Source organism: Phyllostomus discolor, chromosome 10 (genome assembly GCF_004126475.2).
Source record: "Phyllostomus discolor isolate MPI-MPIP mPhyDis1 chromosome 10, mPhyDis1.pri.v3, whole genome shotgun sequence".
NCBI classification, from domain to species: domain Eukaryota; kingdom Metazoa; phylum Chordata; class Mammalia; order Chiroptera; family Phyllostomidae; genus Phyllostomus; species Phyllostomus discolor.
The window spans coordinates 7,419,305-7,439,125 of NC_040912.2; the positions used below are offsets into that span (position 1 = coordinate 7,419,305).

Genomic DNA, 19,821 nt, shown 5'->3' on the forward strand with positions numbered 1-19,821 from the left:
AGGTTGGATTCACGAGTTTCTCAAGCCAGGCACATGTTTCACCGTTCGGACTGCACAGCAGCAGCCGGAGAAAATAGAGTTTATCTGAAGACAGCAGAACCACCAGCAACCCCACAGAATAGATGGTGGTGGCCAGTGACAAAGTCGTGAATGGAACTGCTAGCTGCCCCAGAGTAATTTCAAAGACGTCAGGGCAAATCTCCCCGACAAGCAGAAAGAAGGAATGAGTTACACACGACACAGATGTGAAATGCCACTTGTGTGGTGAATGCGGTATCTGGCACAACTTTTGGCCTTTGAGAAGCATATTGCACGGAGGCAACCTTTATGCCTTTGTGGTCGATTAAATCAGATGTTTAAGACTCACTGCAAAAAAAAAAAAATAGAAATATCTTATACCTCTCTTTTTCTTCTATTTTTTTCTTTTAAAATAATTACAGACTCACAGGAAGGCCCAAAACTATACAGGGAGGTTCCACACGCCATGCACCCAGCCTCTGCCACTGTTAACCTCATGCGTTACTCTACTGCAACGTCAAAGTCAGGGTGTTGACACCGACGAAGTGTGGGTCGGTGCCTTCGTTACATTGGAAACTCGGGTAGAGAAGGGCATTAAGGAGGAAAACTCGCCCTCTCTAAAAACAGGACAAAATTGAAAGAGACCTTAACCTTGGGGCGGAAGCTGTAGAGGCGATGGCCAAATATCCGGCAGGAAAAGCAGTGGCTGATCAGCGTGGTCGCGCCTGGAGACGAACGAGGAGACATCCCCAGCCTCCACGGAGCCCCCACCCCTGCCGACCGGGAGTGGAGGGGCGGGGCCTAGCGGGAGTCTGCGCCGTCCGCCTCCCGAACGTCCTGAGTCCGGGAACCGTGGATCTCTGGGGGTCGGCGTGTCAGCAGAGGCTTATCTTTGAACGTTGTATGGCTTTGGTTAGTGACCGTTGTTACAAAGAAGAAAAGTGCCAAACACCTGGCATGTTCCCGGTGGCATGCGCCGACGGCTGGCAGCCAGCTCTCCGAGGGAGGAAAGCCCCGGTGTTGTCCCACCGCGGTCGTTCGGGGCCCTGACACGGCGCCGAGCAGGGAGCGGGGAAGACGGGACTGCAGCGCAGCACTCTCGGAGGAACTGTTGACTTGGAGAGTAGAGGCTGTTGGGCCCGTGAAAGCTTTCCTCTTCCTACCAGCAGGCCGAGGACATGTCTCTGGACGTTAGGGTATTTTATGGGCATGAGAGATAATGCTGTTCACTCTGCCTACCTGGATGACATACGTAAGAATGCCAGCACTCACATCTTTTCGGTTTTGACGTTATGTGTGGCCCTCCTCCTCCTGAACCTCCTGTGTACACACTCACAATTTAACCAGAACATCCACTCCGCTGGCTCCCAAGCTCCCCACTGGGGGGCTAACTGAGAATGCAGACACCCAGTGAAACCACCCAACTATCCACTGATAGATGAAAGGGTAAACGAAATATGGTATATGCATGCAATGGAATATTATTCAGCCTTAAAAAGGAACGAAATGATGATACATTCTACAACAAGAATGAACCTCGAAGGCACTACGTTAAGCGAAATAAGCCAGACACGAAAGAACAAATACTTATATCTGGCGAAGGTCAAGTCCCTGTAAGTGGCAGAGTAGGAAACTGACCTCCGATTCCAGGTCCGATTCCACGTCCTGTCCCCTTTCACCGCATCCTTCAGTGACCGAGGGTCGCTACGGCTGCCCTCCAATGCACCGGTCCCAAGACACAGAGGTTACTTTTTCATTTGTGCCCTTGCTCCTGGAGGTCTGAAGCTGTTCCCCATGCATCCACAGCCTCATCATGGTAGCCCTACCACAGTCCCCAGAACCCAAAATATCAGCACCTCAAAGTGCATTTTCAGATCCGACGCCTCTGCCTGTCCTGGGCACGGCTCGGAGAGGGCCCAGACACTCACTCCCACGTAGTCAGAAGGCGGCCTCCTGCGTTCAGCTTCAGCTGGTCAGCGCCCCAGCACGTCTGCAGATAAACATCTTGAGCCCTCTCACCGCTAAGCTGCTGGAAACACGGTTAGCTGGCTCCGGTGTGCATAAGCTCATCTGGGTGAAGGAGGCACTCAGGTGCACAGACATACCGATGTACTTTGTTCACCTCCATTATCGCGTCAGTCTGGGTAAGCACAAGCAGACAGAAGTTCACAGCAAACAAGTGCACGTGAGCTCTCGAGATGAAATCCCTTTCACAAGGCAAATCTGGAGCACCTCATGTTAGACAACGGTGCCCACTTCTGAAGAGACCGAGGTTATTCTCTGATCAAAGCCCAATAAGAACGGTTACAATTGCATCCTGATGATCATTTTTAAAATAATAAAAAGGAGCATTGTATATTCATACATCTTTATAAATGGATACAAGTCACTCCTACAGACGTAGGTTCAATGTCGCAGTTGCCAAACTTACCCAGCAAAATACAAGGGAACCCAGACAGACATTGGGGGCTGCCATGGGGAATCCCTTCTTTCCCATAGTTCCTGACGATGCATCCCAACTTCACTTTCAGAACACCTTGCTTTGTTGTGCCCAGTCTGATAGGCTCCATGAAACAATGCCAACAGAACCCTCAGAGGAGACAATGTTTGCATTCCAAGACATTTCATGGTGATGAGCATCACTGTGATTTCACTCCCACAGTGGAATACAAGACAGACCACAAGACAGAGGGCAGAAATCCTCCTCATGGCGGGCCAGGTACAGGCAGTCACAGAAGTTTTAAGAGCAGCCGCAGAAAACTCAAAGCCAAACTAGACATGTGTTTTCTGTGATGTTACCCAAGAATGAAGATAATCATATCAAAATGATGGTAACTAGAGGATCTGAAGTCATAACTGCATAATAAATATATTTGGTTACTTTGCAGAATACAAATGAAAGATCTCCCAAACATTGCACAGAAGGTATCACTATGCCTACTAGTCCTGAAATATTCCACAGCCACTGCCACATGAAAATACCCAGAGGCTGCGTGACGTGGAGGATTTGTTGAACCTCCATGGAATTTAAGTGAAGAAATAGTAAGGTATGTCTGTACTAAATATCAACTAGGACTGGTGTACAGACATTCAACCATTTCGCTTCCAAGACGAGGCACATTCAAAGTGGTATGGCCGTAGACTCAACCACTTCTCATTCCTGCTTATCCACACTTACTCTCCCCTACAATCCCACTCAACTTCTGTGAGCCCCGCAGAATTCCAAAAAGGACACAAGGTGTGTTAAGATGTATAGGGCTCAGCTGTAATGCACTAAATATGCAGCTGGCGTCATGAGACATATATGGAACTAGGAAGACTAGAATTTAGCCCCGATGTTCCCATCTCTTCCCCATGAGTATCTATTTCCAGTAGGATATCTAACTGCTGGGTGCCAAGCACAAGGATCACGGCTGAGAATACCGTAGTCCCTGCCCTCACAGAACCTCCAGCTCAGTGGGAGTTACAGAAAGTCAAAACACTGAATCACAATTGCACCCAGTGTTAAGGACAGGTCCTTAATTTTACAGCAAGTAACCCCCCCGGAGGCCAGGAAGTGATGCTTCAAGTGAGAAGCAAAGCAAGGGCGCAAGTTACCTACACGACACGGAGCGGGAAAGCTGCCCGAGCAGAAGGAGCGGTATGTGCGAAGTTCAACGACAGGAAGCCCCCTACCTGATGGAGTCCAGAACAAGAGGAGGAGAGAGGGATAAGCAGGAGCCAGAACTTGCAGGACCTGGTGGCCACCTCACCAGCACAGAGGGAATGGTCAAGAGTCGGACTTGCCAGCACTTGCTGTGTGCAACGATATGCCGCAAGCTCTCTTGCAGCCAGCCCTACACGCCGTTTTCCACAGAGGTGTCTACCTGCCATGCGTGCCGGAGCTTCTCTGAGTATGGCCACTAGAATTCTAAGGTGGTCCCCAAGGTCACCACTCCCTCGTACACTCATCGTGTGAAACCCCCTGCCCTTGAGCACAGCCAAGCCTTGTGCATGTGATGGGTGTCCCTCCCTCGGTCAGGTCACGTCACGTGGCAAAGCTGAAGAGATTTTGCAGGTAAAATTAAGACTCCTCTTCAGTTTGACTTTGAGTTATTAAAGAGGACAATGATCCTGAGTGGGCCTGACCTAATAGGTAGGTGAGCCCTTAAAAAGAATCTACGGGCCAGAAAGATGTTCTCCTGGAGGAAGCAAGCCATTCTATAGCTGCAAGGAACTTAGTTCTACTGACAACGATGTGAGCTTAGAAGATGACCTTGAGCCTCAGATGAGACCCCAGCCCTGGCTGACCTTGTCTGCAGGCTTGTGAGACCCAGCAGAGCCATGCCCACAGTCCTAACCTGCAGAGACTGTGTGATGATGAACGAGCACTCCTGTGGCACGACTCGTTATGCCTCAGGAGGAAATTCACAGACTGGGCATCAGTAGCTGAAGGCCGGGAGCCAATGGAGAGGACACCCAAGTTCCGATGGTGGCACTTTGCATGTGAATCAACAACAGGGAGACCAGGGCCCCCAGCCTACTCTGTCCCAATGAGGAACAGTCTCAATTTGCCCACTTCAGACAAAGGAAAGCCGATTCGCCCCAAGTTGGCAGTGAGCCTTGGAAATCTGATCTTCTAACGTAAAGGCAACCACAAACTCTCCACTTGAACAGCCTTCCAAAATCCTACAGGATCTGAAAATCAGAGGCCCTGAATAGATGGATTGAGATGAATTTGACAGGGAAAGCTGATCTCTGTTTTAAATTTTCTTGCTAGTTTTAACAATAAAAACAGATTTTGTAAAGGATGATTTTAATGTGCATAAAATCTTTTCAAACAAATAGAGTCATTTTTATTTAAATGCCAAAATAGCCTGGTTCATATTATGGGAAAATAATCTATGAAATATAGCTTTTTATACATCTTTTTTCAGTTACAGAAAAGAAGAGCAAAAAAGAAACCCCTGTACTTTTTAATTTTATTTTGTTTTGTTTTTCTCATCTTTAAAACATATTAACAACCCCCACTCAAATTTCTGGGGCCGGGTAGATAAAATTAGTCATACTGTTAAAGGTTGACATAGTCATTGGTTAAAATATATACACAGGCATTCCATTATCTAACAACTTTCATCAAAAAACACATCATAAATTCTTTTAAGCACCAAATCACGGTAAATATAACACTGCCACTAGAACGCTACAGGTCAATGGTGGGGGTGTTTTTCAGGGCAATGCATTTTCCCAAGGTGTGTTAAATGACAGGTCAAGGTCTCTGTATTAACAGTTAGGAGTAAACTAGTGAAGACCTTCTGTGTGGTTGCAAATGGAAAAACACACGCAGATGCAGGAACTGGCTCTGGAAGGATCCCCAAGAATATGGCAAGTGGCTGTCTCCAGGAAAGGGTACAAGATGGCCAAGGTCAAGAGTGGAAGGAAGCCTTACTTTTTCTATAGATGCTTCTGTATTACTCTGAATTGTCTATGAAAACTAGTTTAGGGAACCAGGCACATACTACACCTCACAGAAGAGTAAAGCTCATCAAGGATATTGAAGAAGAAAAAAATAATAAGGTAGGGTTTCCGAAAAGAATGTTAATGAATAAGGAAAGCCACCACCTCCTAAGCCACATGTCACCTCCACAAAGCTTCCTGGGCACGTACTTCCTGTGAAACCGCTGGTCCACCCGGAAGGACTGTGGCAGGCCGAGGCAAGCCAGGCTGAGGCAGGTCTCTATCTCCTTCATCTCCAGAGCCCTCTGGCCTCTCCAGATCCCCCCTCCCTCTTTATCTCACAGGAAGGCCACGCCAGCCAGAAAAAGGAGCCTCCGGGGCCTGGGCCCAGCAGCTTCTCACAGCCCTGTGGTCCTGAGAAACATCCCTGTCTGCTGAATCCGAATGATAACCATCACGGCTGCAGGGCTGAAGACAGCCATATCTATGAGTATCTAAGGTCTGGGGTTGGCGCATCTCAAACTATTCTCTAAGTGGACTTCCCAGCGCAGATACGATGACTGATATAGTGCTTTAGCCTTAACGAGGATGCTCCTTATTCGGGATGTGAACCACGGGGCAGACTGCATCGGGACTATCATGGAGGATCACTGCCCAGAACTTGTTTGCGACTGAAGGAAGCAAAACCAGGAGTTGGGGGAAGAGCCACTCTTTTGTTCAGGCGATGTGTGGCTGCAGGCCTGCAGTCGCCACAAGAAGTTCTGTTAAAAACAGACAGGTTGACACTTGCGAGGCTGACTCAGCCTTTCCATCTTAAACAGTTGAAAAGATAAGACGGTTTACTTGGTCAACAGGCTGTGATTTTTTTTTTAGTTTTTTTCTCTTTTTTTAATGCTCATTCCTATATATGGTAAGTGGCTGGTTCCCTTCAAAACAACCACATAGCAATATTCCGAAAGGCCCAATCACCTTCCAGGCCATCCTCAAGGCCACATGGACAAAAGGACTCTTATTCATGACCTCGTACTGTATGAAAGGCAAGCTGTAAGTAATAAGGCTCAATCTTTGGCTATTATTCACGGTTCCCTTTTACTTTGGACAATACTTGGTCTGTACAAGTGAGAATTCTCCACGTGTGTTTTGCTCTCCAACTCTTATTTGTCGGAACTTAGAGTGGTTGCCCTAATTTTGGGAAATGGTATGAAAATATTTATACTTTACCTCTTTCCTTTCACTTTCTAAGACATCATAGGATATTTTTAAAGCAAGTTAAACTATTTAAAAATGCAACTCATGCAATCACAGCTTATAGAAGAACAAGACACAGCACAGAGGAATCAAAGACAAGAGAAGACTGTGGAAAACAAACCCCACCTGACAAATGAAAGACTGTTTTTTTCTATCTTTCATCAAAGTATTGCAGACCATTAGTATTTCACGCTCTACATAAAGAAGATGGAAGCTGACTTTTAAGTCTTTGAAACACACCTTGTTTGTGTATATCCACTAATAATAAACATATACGTATCCAGATAACAAATACATTATTGTTTATGAAAGCGCCCCAAATTAAAGGGCAGTTCTCAATCCAAGTAAACACAGAAAAGCTGCCAAAGCTGCTTGTTTGATTCCTGATGATCTCATTTGCTTTCATCAATCAATATTGAGTTCTTTCAAATTAGATTAATCTTCTGCACAGTTGTTAGGTAGTTGGCTAAAACTGTATCATCATTATTAGCATAAAATAATCTGAAAAACAACTAAAACAGGTGCTTGAGGAAAGTCAGTTATAATTCACTTACTTTGTTTTTAAGGAATATTCTGGCTTCCTAAAAGTTGAGAACAACTGGTAAGCCATGCCAGGGCATAAGTACCGGCCATGTGGGCTGGTAAATACTTGTTCAGTGAATGAATGAATGAACAAATGAATCACAGGAGCGATCTGAGGCAAACAGGAACACAAGTGCATAAACACACACGCAACCTCAAGAATCCTTTTGGAAGTATGAGTTTTCATATTTCTGTCCTCAAACAGATTTGCCTTTTTCATATCAACATCTCTTTCAGAGGAAAAGAAGCAGAAATCATGATAGAACTCTGTTACGTTTTTGTCTGACCCCTCTACCCTCCCCCAGATGATCAACAACTTACAAACAAAAACTGCTTCCAGATTTGTTTTCATTCAGCAGATCTGGAGGGAAGCCCAGGAACTGATATTTTAACAAGTTCCCCAGGCGATTATAAGTGGCAGGCGGTGCCTAAGAACTATTTTGTGCCTTTGTGTGCACCAGGGTCCCCTCCCCCAGCCCTGCCCCGAACAGCCCTCTTCGGAGGTGATTAATTCCTTCTTGTTCAGGAAAGCGAACAGCTTCCCAGCACACTCCCACCCCTCAGCCCACAAGCTGTTCTCCTCCCCTGGACAATGGCCCCCACCCCACTGAAAGGCATCGCTTTGTCCCCTCCAGGACAGCCATCTCCTTAAAGACACAGACACCCTTGGGTGACCCCTGGGTTGATCATTTAAATTCTCTGGGCCCTTGGTTTCTTCCCAGGTGAGATGACAGAAAGCACCTGCCGCGGTGAGGACTGAGTGAGGAGCATGAGCTAACTGACCCAGTCCGCAGCATGGTGGGAGGGAAACAAGTCCCTCTGGACCCTGTGAAGACAGCGGGTGGGGGTGAAGGTCTTAAACTCGACCCGGTCATTCACACCTCACAACCCGCCGGGGCCTGGGGCTCCCACAAGCTCAGTGTCCTCACTCGGGAGCTGCGTTCCTGACCAGCAGCCAGGCCTCAAACAAAGAATGGGAGCAACCCAAGGGAAAACCCCATGAAAAACAGCCATGGTCAAATACCAAGATGCAATGAACATGAACTTCTGTAATGGTTTAAAGAAATGAAATTAGGCTCCAGTAATCATAACTAAACTATTAACACCAATTACAGAAGTGACCCCAATACATGGTAGTACACAGAGCAAAATATAAACACATCATAATAATGGGGATTTTATTTTATTTTTTAAAAGATTTTATTTCTTTATTTTTGGAGAGGGGATGGGAAGGAGAAAGAGAGGGAGAGAAACATCAACATGTGGTTGCCTCTCGAGTGCCCCCTACTGGGGACCTGGCCTGCAACCCAGGCATGTGCCCTGACTGGGAATTGAACTGGCGACCCTTTGGTTCGTAGGCTGGCACTCAATTCACTGAGCCATACCAGCTCATAATGGAAATTTTAAATGGTCCAAATTTCTTAGTAGACTGTCCAAGAAAGAATAAGCTAAATACTATGCCTTCCTCTCTGCATGCTTCCCCCACATTGAAAATATCCAAACAAACAGAAAGTAATAACCTCCAAGAGCCTTCAATGCCTCAAATGTGGAGTATGTTTGGTAATTAGGATGTTGAAGAGGATGGCAATGGTACTTCTCATGGAACTAAGAAGCAAGAAAATCATTCCCCCCTTTCTCCACCAAGCCTATGTTCTACATTGAATTGGTTCCGTACCTGTAGTTCTTCAGCGTGGGGCTAAATTTTGCAAAAATAATATCATACAAGTCTTAACTTGTTGACAACTGTCAGGGATTTCTACGTGTCACCGAAAAACATACAAGCAGTTCATGGCCTCAGCTACATTCTTTACGAAGAAGAGCTTGACTCCATTTCCTGCTGAACTGCAGGGAGGGGGGGGGGAAATATCCAGAACCAGTGAGAGCTGGGAGGGGAGCGTGCAGTGTGGAAGCATCCAGAACAGGCGAGAGCTGGGAGGGGAGCATGCAGTGTGGAAGCATCCAGAACAGGCGAGAGCTGGGAGGGGAGCGTGCAGTGTGGAAGCATCCAGAACAGGCGAGAGCTGGGAGGGGAGCGTGCAGTGTGGAAGCATCCAGAACAGACGAGAGCTGGGAGGGGAGCGTGCAGTGTGGAAGCATCCAGAACAGGTGAGAGCTGGGAGGGGAGCGTGCAGTGTGGAAGCATCCAGAACAGGCGAGAGCTGGGAGGGGAGCGTGCAGTGTGGAAGCATCCGGAACAGGCGAGAGCTGGGAGGGGGGTGTGCAGTGTGGAAGCATCCGGAACAGACGAGAGCTGGGAGGGGAGTGTGCAGTGTGGAAGCATCCGGAACAGATGAGAGCTGGGAGGGGAGTGTGCAGTGTGGAAGCATCCAGAACAGGCGAGAGCTGGGAGGGGAACGTGCAGTGTGGAAGCATCCAGAACAGGCAAGAGCTGGGAGGGGAGCGTGCACACGGCAGTCGGAGAGGAGGAACTGGCCGCGTGAGCAGTGCACGGGCAATGGGCAGGTTTTTAAGGAAAAATCAGACAACTTGTCTAAACGTCATCATGTGTAATACCAGCCCTCCCTCTTCTAGTCTGTCTTCTTTGGGGAAGAAAGAGCCTAAAACTCTCAAGGAACGGGAAAGGAGACCAGCCTTGCCGTTTCTGGCGGCCACTGGGGACCGCCCACTACGAGGTAACCGGTACACGCCTCTTCCCACGACACTTCGACATCCAGGTCTCGGTCCTGGAGAGAGGTGCACCCACGGCCACGACGGGAAGGGCAAGCGGGTTCCCGGCAACGTGGCAAGACGCTTGCTGAACATTTAAACCTCTGTCAGTAAGACGTTCATCGCATTGTTGTGCATCTGTGGTCTGGAATCCAAACAACAGCCCGCAGTGACACGAGAACATCTCCAAGTCATGTTATTGTTGAGATGTTTTTTTTAACTGTTGCAGAATCTGTATAGTTTCATTCCCTTTATGCAAAAATAAAACCACGCAAACAAAATTACATGCATGTGCATGTCTCTGAAACACACCCAGGAAGGAGGTCTGGGAAAGACACAGAAAATAGATAATACTTGTTATTTCAGGGAAAAGAGGGGTTTTGCAGCTCAGAAAATACTCTTTTCTCCTGTATTGTTTAAATTTTTAGTATGATACTATATTCATGTAGTCATTCTCTAAATAAAGCTAAAAACAGAAAAAAAAATACGCTACGGAAGGGAAGAAGGAAGAGAGAGACGTTGGAAGGAAAAAAGAGCAAAGTCAAAGTCCCAACAAGGGACAGGGGGCAGTTAGCCAGTTCTTGGTTCAAGTCCCCTCACCCCATTTATGTACACAATTGAAAGAGTTTTAATAAGCACTCACCAGCACTTGAACATTGGAGTTCTATTTTCTTGGCCATTATCTATTTAACTGTATTTCTTATATTCTAATAATTTAAAAAAATCAAAATAGGAGAGGAGCAAAGGGTCAGAGAAAAACACTGCTCCAAAAGGATTCAGAAAATGTGTTTTTAACAGTCAAGTCTGTCAAGTGTTTTAAGAGCACCCACTATACTTGGGAAGCGTGTGCACGCCAGGCACTGCGCTAAGCCCTTAGACAGTGTCTCCCCGTGGAGTTCCTCCCACAATTACAGCCCTCACGTTACAGGGGAGGGAACTAGGGTAGAAGAGGGAGGTTCCGCGTCTCCACCTGCCCAAAGGAAAAGACGGGGTATGGGTGCGCCAGGGCTGCTGTAACCAATGACCACAAGCGTGGGGCCCTGGGATGGCAGAAATTGATTCTCTCACACTTCCGGAGCCCGTAAGTCCAAAGTCAAGGTGTCGGCACAGCTGTGCTCCACTAAGGGCTGGGGGGCAGATCCTTCACGCCTTCACCTGGTCCCTAGTGTCACCGCCAGGTGAGCCTCTCCTTGGGCTTGTGGGAGCACAGTGCCCATCACTGCCTCTCTTGTTTTCTGTTTGCTTATTTGTTCATGGGGGGTGGGGGGGGTGAGCAAAACATTACTATAGTTCACAATGACTATAATCATTAACAATTTGGTCTTCGTACTGGACATGCGGATTTTGCATAATAGTGTGTTTTGAAAAGTTCACAGGGTCTTCACAGAATAGAAAGACTCGTGGGTTGCCACTAAAAAAAGGGGGGCTTCAGTTTGTTTACCTAGTTTTTATAAGAGCTTTTTTTGACCTTTCTTTTAAGTTTCCCTCGTCTGACTCCCCCCGACGTGCATATTCTTCTGTGGGGGCAGAGATCACCTGGTGCTAGGTCCAGAGCTCTTTCCGAGTCCCACCCCCGGCCCCAGGCTACACATTACATCTCTCGGGAGCTTTGTAAAAAGACAGAGGCCTTGAGCCCTCCCCAGAATGAGTGAGTCTGACTCCGGGGGAGCAGAGTCCAGGTGGTTGCGTTGCTTCTCCAGTTACATGGCCACCTTCTCGTGTGTCTCCGTCCGTCCGTCGTCTCTCCAAACAAAAACAGCAGTCACGTTGGCTCTGGGGCTGCCCTAATCCACTAGGATGTTATCTTAACTAATTGCGTCTCCAAAGATTCCATTGGTGAGTAAGGTCACACTCTGTGGTTCCGAGTGGACGTGACCTTTCGGGGAACACTCTGCGACCCAGGACCGTCGGATTAGGAGTTGGCAGTGGGGCTCCAGAGTCCATGCCCAGAACCATGCACTCACTTAGCCTCCCGAGGGCCCCACTCTGTGGGGCACCGTTTACACGCACACTAACGCACAAGAGGTGACCCCAGAGTGTGACCGGGACCTGCCCTCCCAGAGCAGGTGACACACCACTGAAGCACGTGTGTGCACCTCCCTCTGCCGTGGGACCTTAAAGGGGAAAGTGACGCTGAGGCCTGGGGGACGCAGCACAGGCAGCCCCCGGGCAGGTTGGCGGAAGGATCTGAGCGGAGCCCCAGGTGCTAGATTGGGAACGGGCGTCCAAGGGGCGCATGCGCTGCAGGCCGTGGGAATCGGGACGAGGTGGGAGGGAGAGTCCTTTGGAGATGCTTGGAAGTCAGACGACATACATTTAATTCGGAAGGAAAGAGAAACTTTAACGGGGACCAAAATGATAAAATTTGGGCTTCAAGACTCTGGCTGAGGTGGGCAGGGCGAGGGAGGGGCCCTGGGGAGAACGGAGTGCTGAGACTTTCTTGCAAAAAGTGCCTGCGTGTGTGTGTGCGCACCGGCGTGCCCGGGCATCCCGTTCGTCCGTGCGATTTCAACGACTTGCCTTGGAAAACAAGCCCACCAGGCAGATGCTCGCCTTCCTTCCAGACTTCCGCTAGCAGAGCCCCATATCCGCCCCCGACACACACACACACACACACACACACACACGTGCACACACACCGTTCCCTCCCCACACCCGAAGGCTGCGTGGACAGGAAGGCGAGAGGAACAGAAATCGCAATGTCTGCAGCGACAGCCAGAAGTGCAGCCGCCCCCCGCCCCCCCCCCCCCCCCCACAGCAGTCACCTTTGCAGCGCTCGCAGCAGGCTCCCCGCTGCTTGATGGCCAGGGCGCAGTCTCTCGACAGCACGGGGCACTTCTCCCTCTTACAGGTCACCTCCTTGTTCTGGGCGGAAAGAGACAAGAGACACGTGAGACCAGCTTCGCACGGAGCCCCCGGACTCCCGGCGACGCTTGCCCAGCCCCCCTCTCCCTTCGCACCGGCACAAAACTTCTATGACAACCAGAGGTTTTGAAATAGAACAGAAATACCCGTCCAGAAACACAGGGCTTTTTTAGACGAAGGGCAGACGAGAGGGGATGAAAAGTCCCTTTTTTTACAAGCCAACCTGACCTAGATAACCAAAGACTGAGGGGCGGGGGGCTTTCTCCCGCTCCGTTCTAGGGTTTCCTTTTAGTATGCACTATAGAAACCATAATATTTGCGTAAATCATGTTTTGCCCATTGGGCTACCTGGGCCAGGACTGCATCGTGAGAACAAAAATATTTGCGCACCGCCGTCCAACAATCCTTAATAGCAGAGAGCATTAAAATGCAGCGATCTAAAGTTCCAACTCAAATAACGACAAAGCTGAGGACTGAATCGGCTCAGTAAGGGAAAAAAAAAATACTCCCCGTGCCAGGCAGAGACACAGCCCTCAGTGTTGCAGGGCCCGGGGGCAGCTGCATGCCATTAGCCGTATGCTAATGAGAGCCGGGGGAGTATTTGCATCTCGGGTTTTACCCGGAAAGGTGAGCTGACACAATGCCTTCTGGAAGAGCCAACCAGAACTCCTTCTCCTGTTTGTGGAGGGGATGCACGGGACCCAGAGTCACCCTGCCCCAGACCCTCAAGGAGACTGGAGCTTTGTTAAGGAGGGTCTATTACACGCTAGGTGCCGCGGCTTCCGTTCTTACTCGGGTCCTGCCAGGTGACCCTTATCACTGTCCCCTGTTCACAGACAAGGGGACTGCTGTTCAGAGACGGTCTAGGGCTTTCCCCGGGTCATACAGCTTCTTGGGAGGAGAGGTGGATGTCGAGGTGAACCCACATGTGGGCGTGGCCCGGGCCCCGCTCTGACTTGGGCTGCCGGTAGGGCACAGTCCGGGCCTGACTGGGGGCAGATGGAGGGACTGACCGGCTTCCTCACCTCGAGGTGAACCTAGAACCTTCCAGGGATGTGAGCAGGAGAAATCCTCACTCAGCTCTGACAGTGACCTCGGGAGGGTCACGAGTGTGCCCCTTCTGCTTCAGCGTCATTGCTGGTCCCAAACCAAAAACAGGTGTGTGTGTGCATGCATGTGTGTGTGTACATGTGCACGTGTGTGTGTGCATGTGTGTATGTTGGGGGCTGGGGGTCCAAGCCAAGCCCCTACACCACGTCCCAGCCCTGACGCCGTTCTAAGATCAAACTCATCAGCTTCTATGCAGCCCTCACGTTCCTTAGGAGTCCCCCCACACCCCAAGGTGCGCCCAGGGTCTCATTCTACAATGAATCCAGATCGCCACCTCCTCCCCTTCCAAGTGATGGTCCTGTGCAGTGTTCCAGAACCCCACCTTCCCCAGTTACCGCTCCCCCAGAGTGAGGTATACGGAGCTTTGGGCCTCGCTGTCCCAAAAGCTCTTGTTATTTCCCAGCTTCTTGGCTTTGCAAGGCCCCGGCGGTGTGGGAATAATGAGCCCACCGTGGGAAGAGTGTCACTCAAACTCTTCCACTGGATGACAATGTGCACAGGCCAGGGCCGTCATCCCAGGTGAGGCCCCCGAGGCCAGTGTGGTAGTGCCCTGGGGAGGCCATCCCAGGACCTGCCTGGCCACCCAGAGAGGGTGTCGGTGCCCAGCTACCTGCACCAGCTCTCGCAGGCTGCTCACGCAGACCTTTCGGGTTTTTATTGATTAGTCGTCGCTGTGTGATTTTTGGTGGTTGACCCAAGGAACCTAGTGTCTTCTCTTCCCCCTTTTTGGGCATCTATACGGTGTTCAGGGCTCTCATAGGGACTAATCTCATTAAGTCCTCAAAATCCCATGAGGCAATGGTCCTCACACTAGGCGACAAATCAGAGCCCCACCTAGTTCTGAACGGAGCCTGGCACCGCCTCCCAGTCCAGCCCTCCAAGCTCAGACCCGAGTTTGCCCAGGCCTAGGCCAGGGCGTTTTCTCCAGGCGTTTTCTCCAGGTGCCCCAGCTGATCCCCGTGTGCGGGCAGGGCTGACAGCCACGGCCCTCCGGGGAGCGTTCCTGGGGCCAGCAGGGCCGAGATGGGCTTGGGATGCCCTCGGCCCCTTGGAGAACAGCTGAGCTGCAGCCGGAACCCAGGCGCCCCGCCCCCAAGCCCTCCAAAGCTGCCCGCTGCACCCCCTCTTCTTCGTAAGGATGGGGGCATGAAGACACTGCACGTCACAGCCCTCCGGTTCATTTTCAGATTCTCCTTACATTACAAATGTGACACATAGCTAGTACAGTCACAGGGCCAACTAAAGAAGCAGATGTGAGAACCTCACAGTGCCCTTCTGCCACCGCCGAAGGGATCCGAACAACAGTCGTGTGTGTGTGTGTGTGTGTGTGTGTGTGTGCTGCTTGGCACCGTGAACGGTGGCTTTGCTTTGCGAAGCACACTTCCTCCACCATTGCTTGACACCAGCTCCGTCCACCCCGAGGTGCCTGTGAGGTGAACACCTTCCTGAGCAGAGCATCTGCCACCCCAGCCTTCTGCAGACCTGGCTGCAGCCTTAGGGAAGGACCCCCCACCCCCCATGTGCATCTGAAGGGCAGACTCAGGTGCTGGGAATGCTGTGCCCCAAGGGCGGCCAGCGTGGGTGTGAAGTCTCCATTTGGGGTTTGATAAACAGGAAGGAAGACACACGCTCTCTTCAATACAGCAACTCTCTGCTAAATCTGAAACCTGGGCGCCAGTCAAGATCCATAACGGGATCCCAAGATTCATAATAAATAGCTTGTAATTACAGTCCAGCACAAGAGTTATTCCAACCAGATGGTTTATAGATTCACATCTGGATTTTTTTTTTGTACACACACAGGGAACGAACCTAGACCTCAGCTGGAGGTTACTGGGGGTTTTCTCTCTCCCTTCTAATAGCCCTTGGAGTTTCCTTTATATTCTACCACCGGTCACGGTGGCCCCGAGCGGCCATGTCTGGTCGTTTCCCCGGTGTCTGGCTGGCGAGGACAAGGGGCAGGGGCTTAGCATCCCGGGCCCTCCGAGGGGGAAGGACCCACTGCAGACTGCACAGGGCCACCGGGGAGAGGCTGCTTCCTCCACCCCTTCACTGGGCCCAGCAGCAACAGAGTCAGTCGGAGCTCAGGTTAATCGAGACCACTCGCTGCACTTCCCCTGAAAGGACGGAAACACGGATCGTCAAGCCAGTAGCCCCCGCGAGCAGCGGCGTACACGAAGCCCCGTCACTCACTGGTGCGTCTCCATCCGCACCCTCATCCCCCACCCCCACCTCACCTCGCCCCGCCCCGCCCCCACCCTGCCCCGGGGGAACCAAGTGTCCTCTGCTCTGACTCAAGGTCACAACTCCTTCCATGCACTTTCTCACTCAAGAAACATTCTCTGACACTGGTGCACACGTACTAAACATGTCTGTATAACAGGCTCTGGGCTAAGAACGTTTCGAGCACCATTTCTCAAAAAATTCCCCATCGTCCCCGTTTTACAGAGGAGGAGGCACCGAGGTTAAGAAACTTGCCCGGGGTCGCAGGAGCAGACGTGTGTCTGGTTCCAGAGGCATGTTACACGTTTAAAAGCTACACGTTCGTACTTCCCAGGCATTCGGGGTACAGACCCGAACAAGACAGTGTCAGGCCCTGAGGCTCCAGGGGGCATGGGTAGCTTCTCGGTGGTCCCCCCAGTGTGGCATGAACTCTCTAACAGGAGCAGAAGAACTCCAAGAAGCGGCATCATCCACAACCCCCGGGGGGGTCTGCAGGCACCTGCTGAATCCTGGTAGCAAGGAGGTTGTGCCATCTGGGGACTGACCGACAGGTAACGCGGCCAATCACACCTCTGAAAGCCAGACTAGCATCCTCACACACGTGTTCCCCAAGATTCCCGCTCGGGCTGGAGCCTCCCCAAATCTAAGCGACAGAAACGGCGGCAAACGGGCCCTGGAAGGAAACGCCGGAAGGCTCTACAACACCCTCCGAGCCAGGGCACGAGCGCGGCGAACCGCGGGACGAACCGCATCGCTCGCTCCCCTCTGCGTCTCCGCCTCCCGGAGCCTAGCCCTCTCCGGGCCGCCCAGCCTGTGCTTTACCCGTCGTGAGAGCGTCCGTTTGCATCAACCGCCTCCTTTCTGAAAGACCAAATATATCCAAGCCCAAAGTGTAGCCTCTGGAGACACATGAAATTAAGTGTCAACATACAAAAATGAAAGGGGGCATAGGGAGTGAAAATGAAAAAAAAAAAAAAAACCCTCCACGGCTGGCAACAAAGCTCCGTCAGGACGCACGCCAAACCACAGCTCCCGCCACAGCCAAGTTCAAACGGGACTCGGGCGAGCAGCTTGCTGTGCCGGGGGTGGGCCACTAGATGGCAGCACGGAGCCCCCAGCTCCGTGTGCACAGGACCTGCGACGGCTTCCTGAGCCTTTTCCAGGGTCAACGGTGGAGGAAATGGTGTCTCAAGGATGAGGGTTGGGGGTTCGCGGGGACTGGGGCGGGAGAAGGCTGGAGACGGAGGTTTTCCTGTTTGCTTTCCTCGGAGAAACCAGAAAAATAAAATGTTTTGAGGTGCTTTTGTTCTATGTCAAACCAATGTCTTGAAAATATTTTTTTCGGAGGTTCATCCAGAACCACTCCTGTTATGGACTCTGGAAGGTAACACCTAACCTTCCGTTTGCATTTTTGAGATGGTAATAAAACAGAGATCTGGAGAGGAAAACACAGCAGCTAACACACAGCGAGTGATCGGGGAGGAGGACGGGTCAGCCGGCAGACGCTCTGTTTTCAGACTGATGCGGCACAGCGGACCTCTGAAACAGGGATGGAAACAGAGCTCCCGGTGCCCTGCCGGCCAACCCTCCAGGGCCACAGCCGCACTGGGAAGGCGGCACAGAAGGGGGCATCACTTTCCTTCGGGCCCGGTCTCCCGGAAGCAAAGCCGGCCTGCGAGGCAGGCAGCTGCCGTTGGGCAGAGCAGCAGACTCTGGGGGCCGGCTCCTTCTTCAGGGAACCAAGAAGGCCGAGAGGTGGTCATGCGTCTTCCTGCCCAGGTGAACAATACTCCGTGTGCCGGTGAGGCACACCGGCCGGGGAGTCGTGGTGTCATGGGAGGGGACGTAGAGGTACCAGTGACTGCCCCCCCCAAGCCTCTCTGTCACCCATCACTGTGGTCCCCTTGGGGACGTGGCCCTCTAGATTTTGCTGCCTTCAAGAATGGCACCTACTGAAATGCATATGGCCCTGGGGGTGGGGAGGGGGCACCCATATTGATCCTGAATAAACTACTCCCCTGGCCACCAGCCACTGTCAGGGGGGAACTGCCCAGCAACCCGGAGAAGCCACGAAGCTTTGCAGCAGAAGTTGGAGAGCAGCCCGAACGTGGCGCACGCACGGGCCTTCCTCTTCAGCGCCGCGGTGCAAACGATGAGGCAGTCACGCTGCAAGTTGCCACCGCCCCTCCGGAAACTTCCGAGGTCCTGGAGGAGACAAGACGGCGGACCTGGCAGGTCGCACACAGGCGGTGGTCGCTGCTGGCACCCAGTGACACCTACAGAAGACAGTTTCATTCGAGGCGACGGCCTTCGTGTCGGCGAGTAGAAACACGGCGCTCTGACCCTTAATTAAATTCTTTGTGTTGAAGAACTCATTCAGGGCAGACGCGCACTTGTGTCTTATTGTTTGAGTCTCGAGATGGCTCACAGGGGAGTTTTTTATTTAGGAATACGGAGGTCTGTGTCCAGGTTCCCAAGGAAGGCGACCCCACACAGTGCCCTGTTCTCCCTGGAATTTGGGATCCCCCCGTGAATGAACTCACACAGGTCAAGTTCTCCTGGAGGTGCCCCCACAGCACCCCAATTCCAGGCCCCAAAGAGCCAAAAGGAACTTGAAGGTGCTTTTGAACACAGGCCGGAATTTCTCCTAGGCAATATTATAAAACTTCTCATCAATAGAAGAAGAATCCTTTGTGTTCACACAGCATGGTTCTCTGCACACACTTTCATTAATCACACAGGTTTCTTAGGATTTACGGGCCGGGGAACAGCCCACAATGAGTCTAAGTGTCACGGGTCCCTCGCAGAGTGGCTGGCGGCCGACAGGGGAAGGCAGGCCGGCTCTCGAGCCTGGATTGGGGGGCCAGCCAGGGGGGGCCAGTTGCTAGGGCACTGCGTGAAAATGTGCGGGTGCATCACGTTGGCGTTAGGTTAGCTCCCACGTGACCACTGCAGTTTCAGGAAGAGGTGAGCACGCACTTGAACAACTCTGGAAAGTTCCGGGAAAGACGCCCATCACCTGGGTGGGCCACAGCAGGTCGCCGGCCACGTTCCCCGCCCTGTGCTAAGGGACCCCTGTGGGCCGGAACTCGGGCAACCAAACCTGACTTGAAAACACCCCACGAGAATGCAGAGACGCAGGCGAGCGCTGAAAGAGAAGACCCCGAGGGGGGCAGTGCCACTGCCTGTCACCCCGAGGACGGATCACTAAAAATGCAAAAGCCAGGCGACTCCCTCGCTGGAACGCAGGGTCGGGGGAAGCCTCTGCCAGCGGGCGCGACCCCTCGAACAGGAGACGACGCAGCCCTGCACCTGCCCCAGCCTGCCCCCGAGGACACACTCTGCTCTTCGTGGCTCAGAAAACAACCCGGCAGCGGGAGGCGCCCGAGGCAGCTCGGGGGGCTGCCAGTGGCAGCATTAAATCTGACTGATAATTTATTATTTTAATTAAGCTTTTACTCGCTTGCTCTTTGTTACTGATAGCACCACTGACGTCCCCATAACTCTTGCACAGAACGAGCTGGGAGCGAAAACGAAGGCGGCTGGGTCGACTACAAAGCCCTCGCGTCCTGGTGCACGGCTCTGGGCTACAACTCTGCTGGGGGGCCGGCGGGGGGTAAAGCTGGAGGGAGGGGTCGGAAATGGAGAGGAAGGAAAGGATAACTAACAAAA

General features: G+C 51.5%; 1 protein-coding gene across 3 annotated transcripts in view; it reads right to left on the bottom strand.

The window, feature by feature from the left end:
* The window catches only part of BMPER (BMP binding endothelial regulator), a 214,006-nt gene that overhangs the window by 167,482 nt on the left and 26,703 nt on the right, over positions 1-19,821 (bottom strand). For all 3 annotated transcript variants that reach the window (XM_036010427.1, XM_028525713.2, XM_036010426.1), the window contains exon 3: positions 12,717-12,816. In XM_036010427.1, coding sequence (XP_035866320.1) covers positions 12,717-12,816 — 100 coding nt within the window. The remainder of the gene's footprint in view (positions 1-12,716; positions 12,817-19,821) is intronic.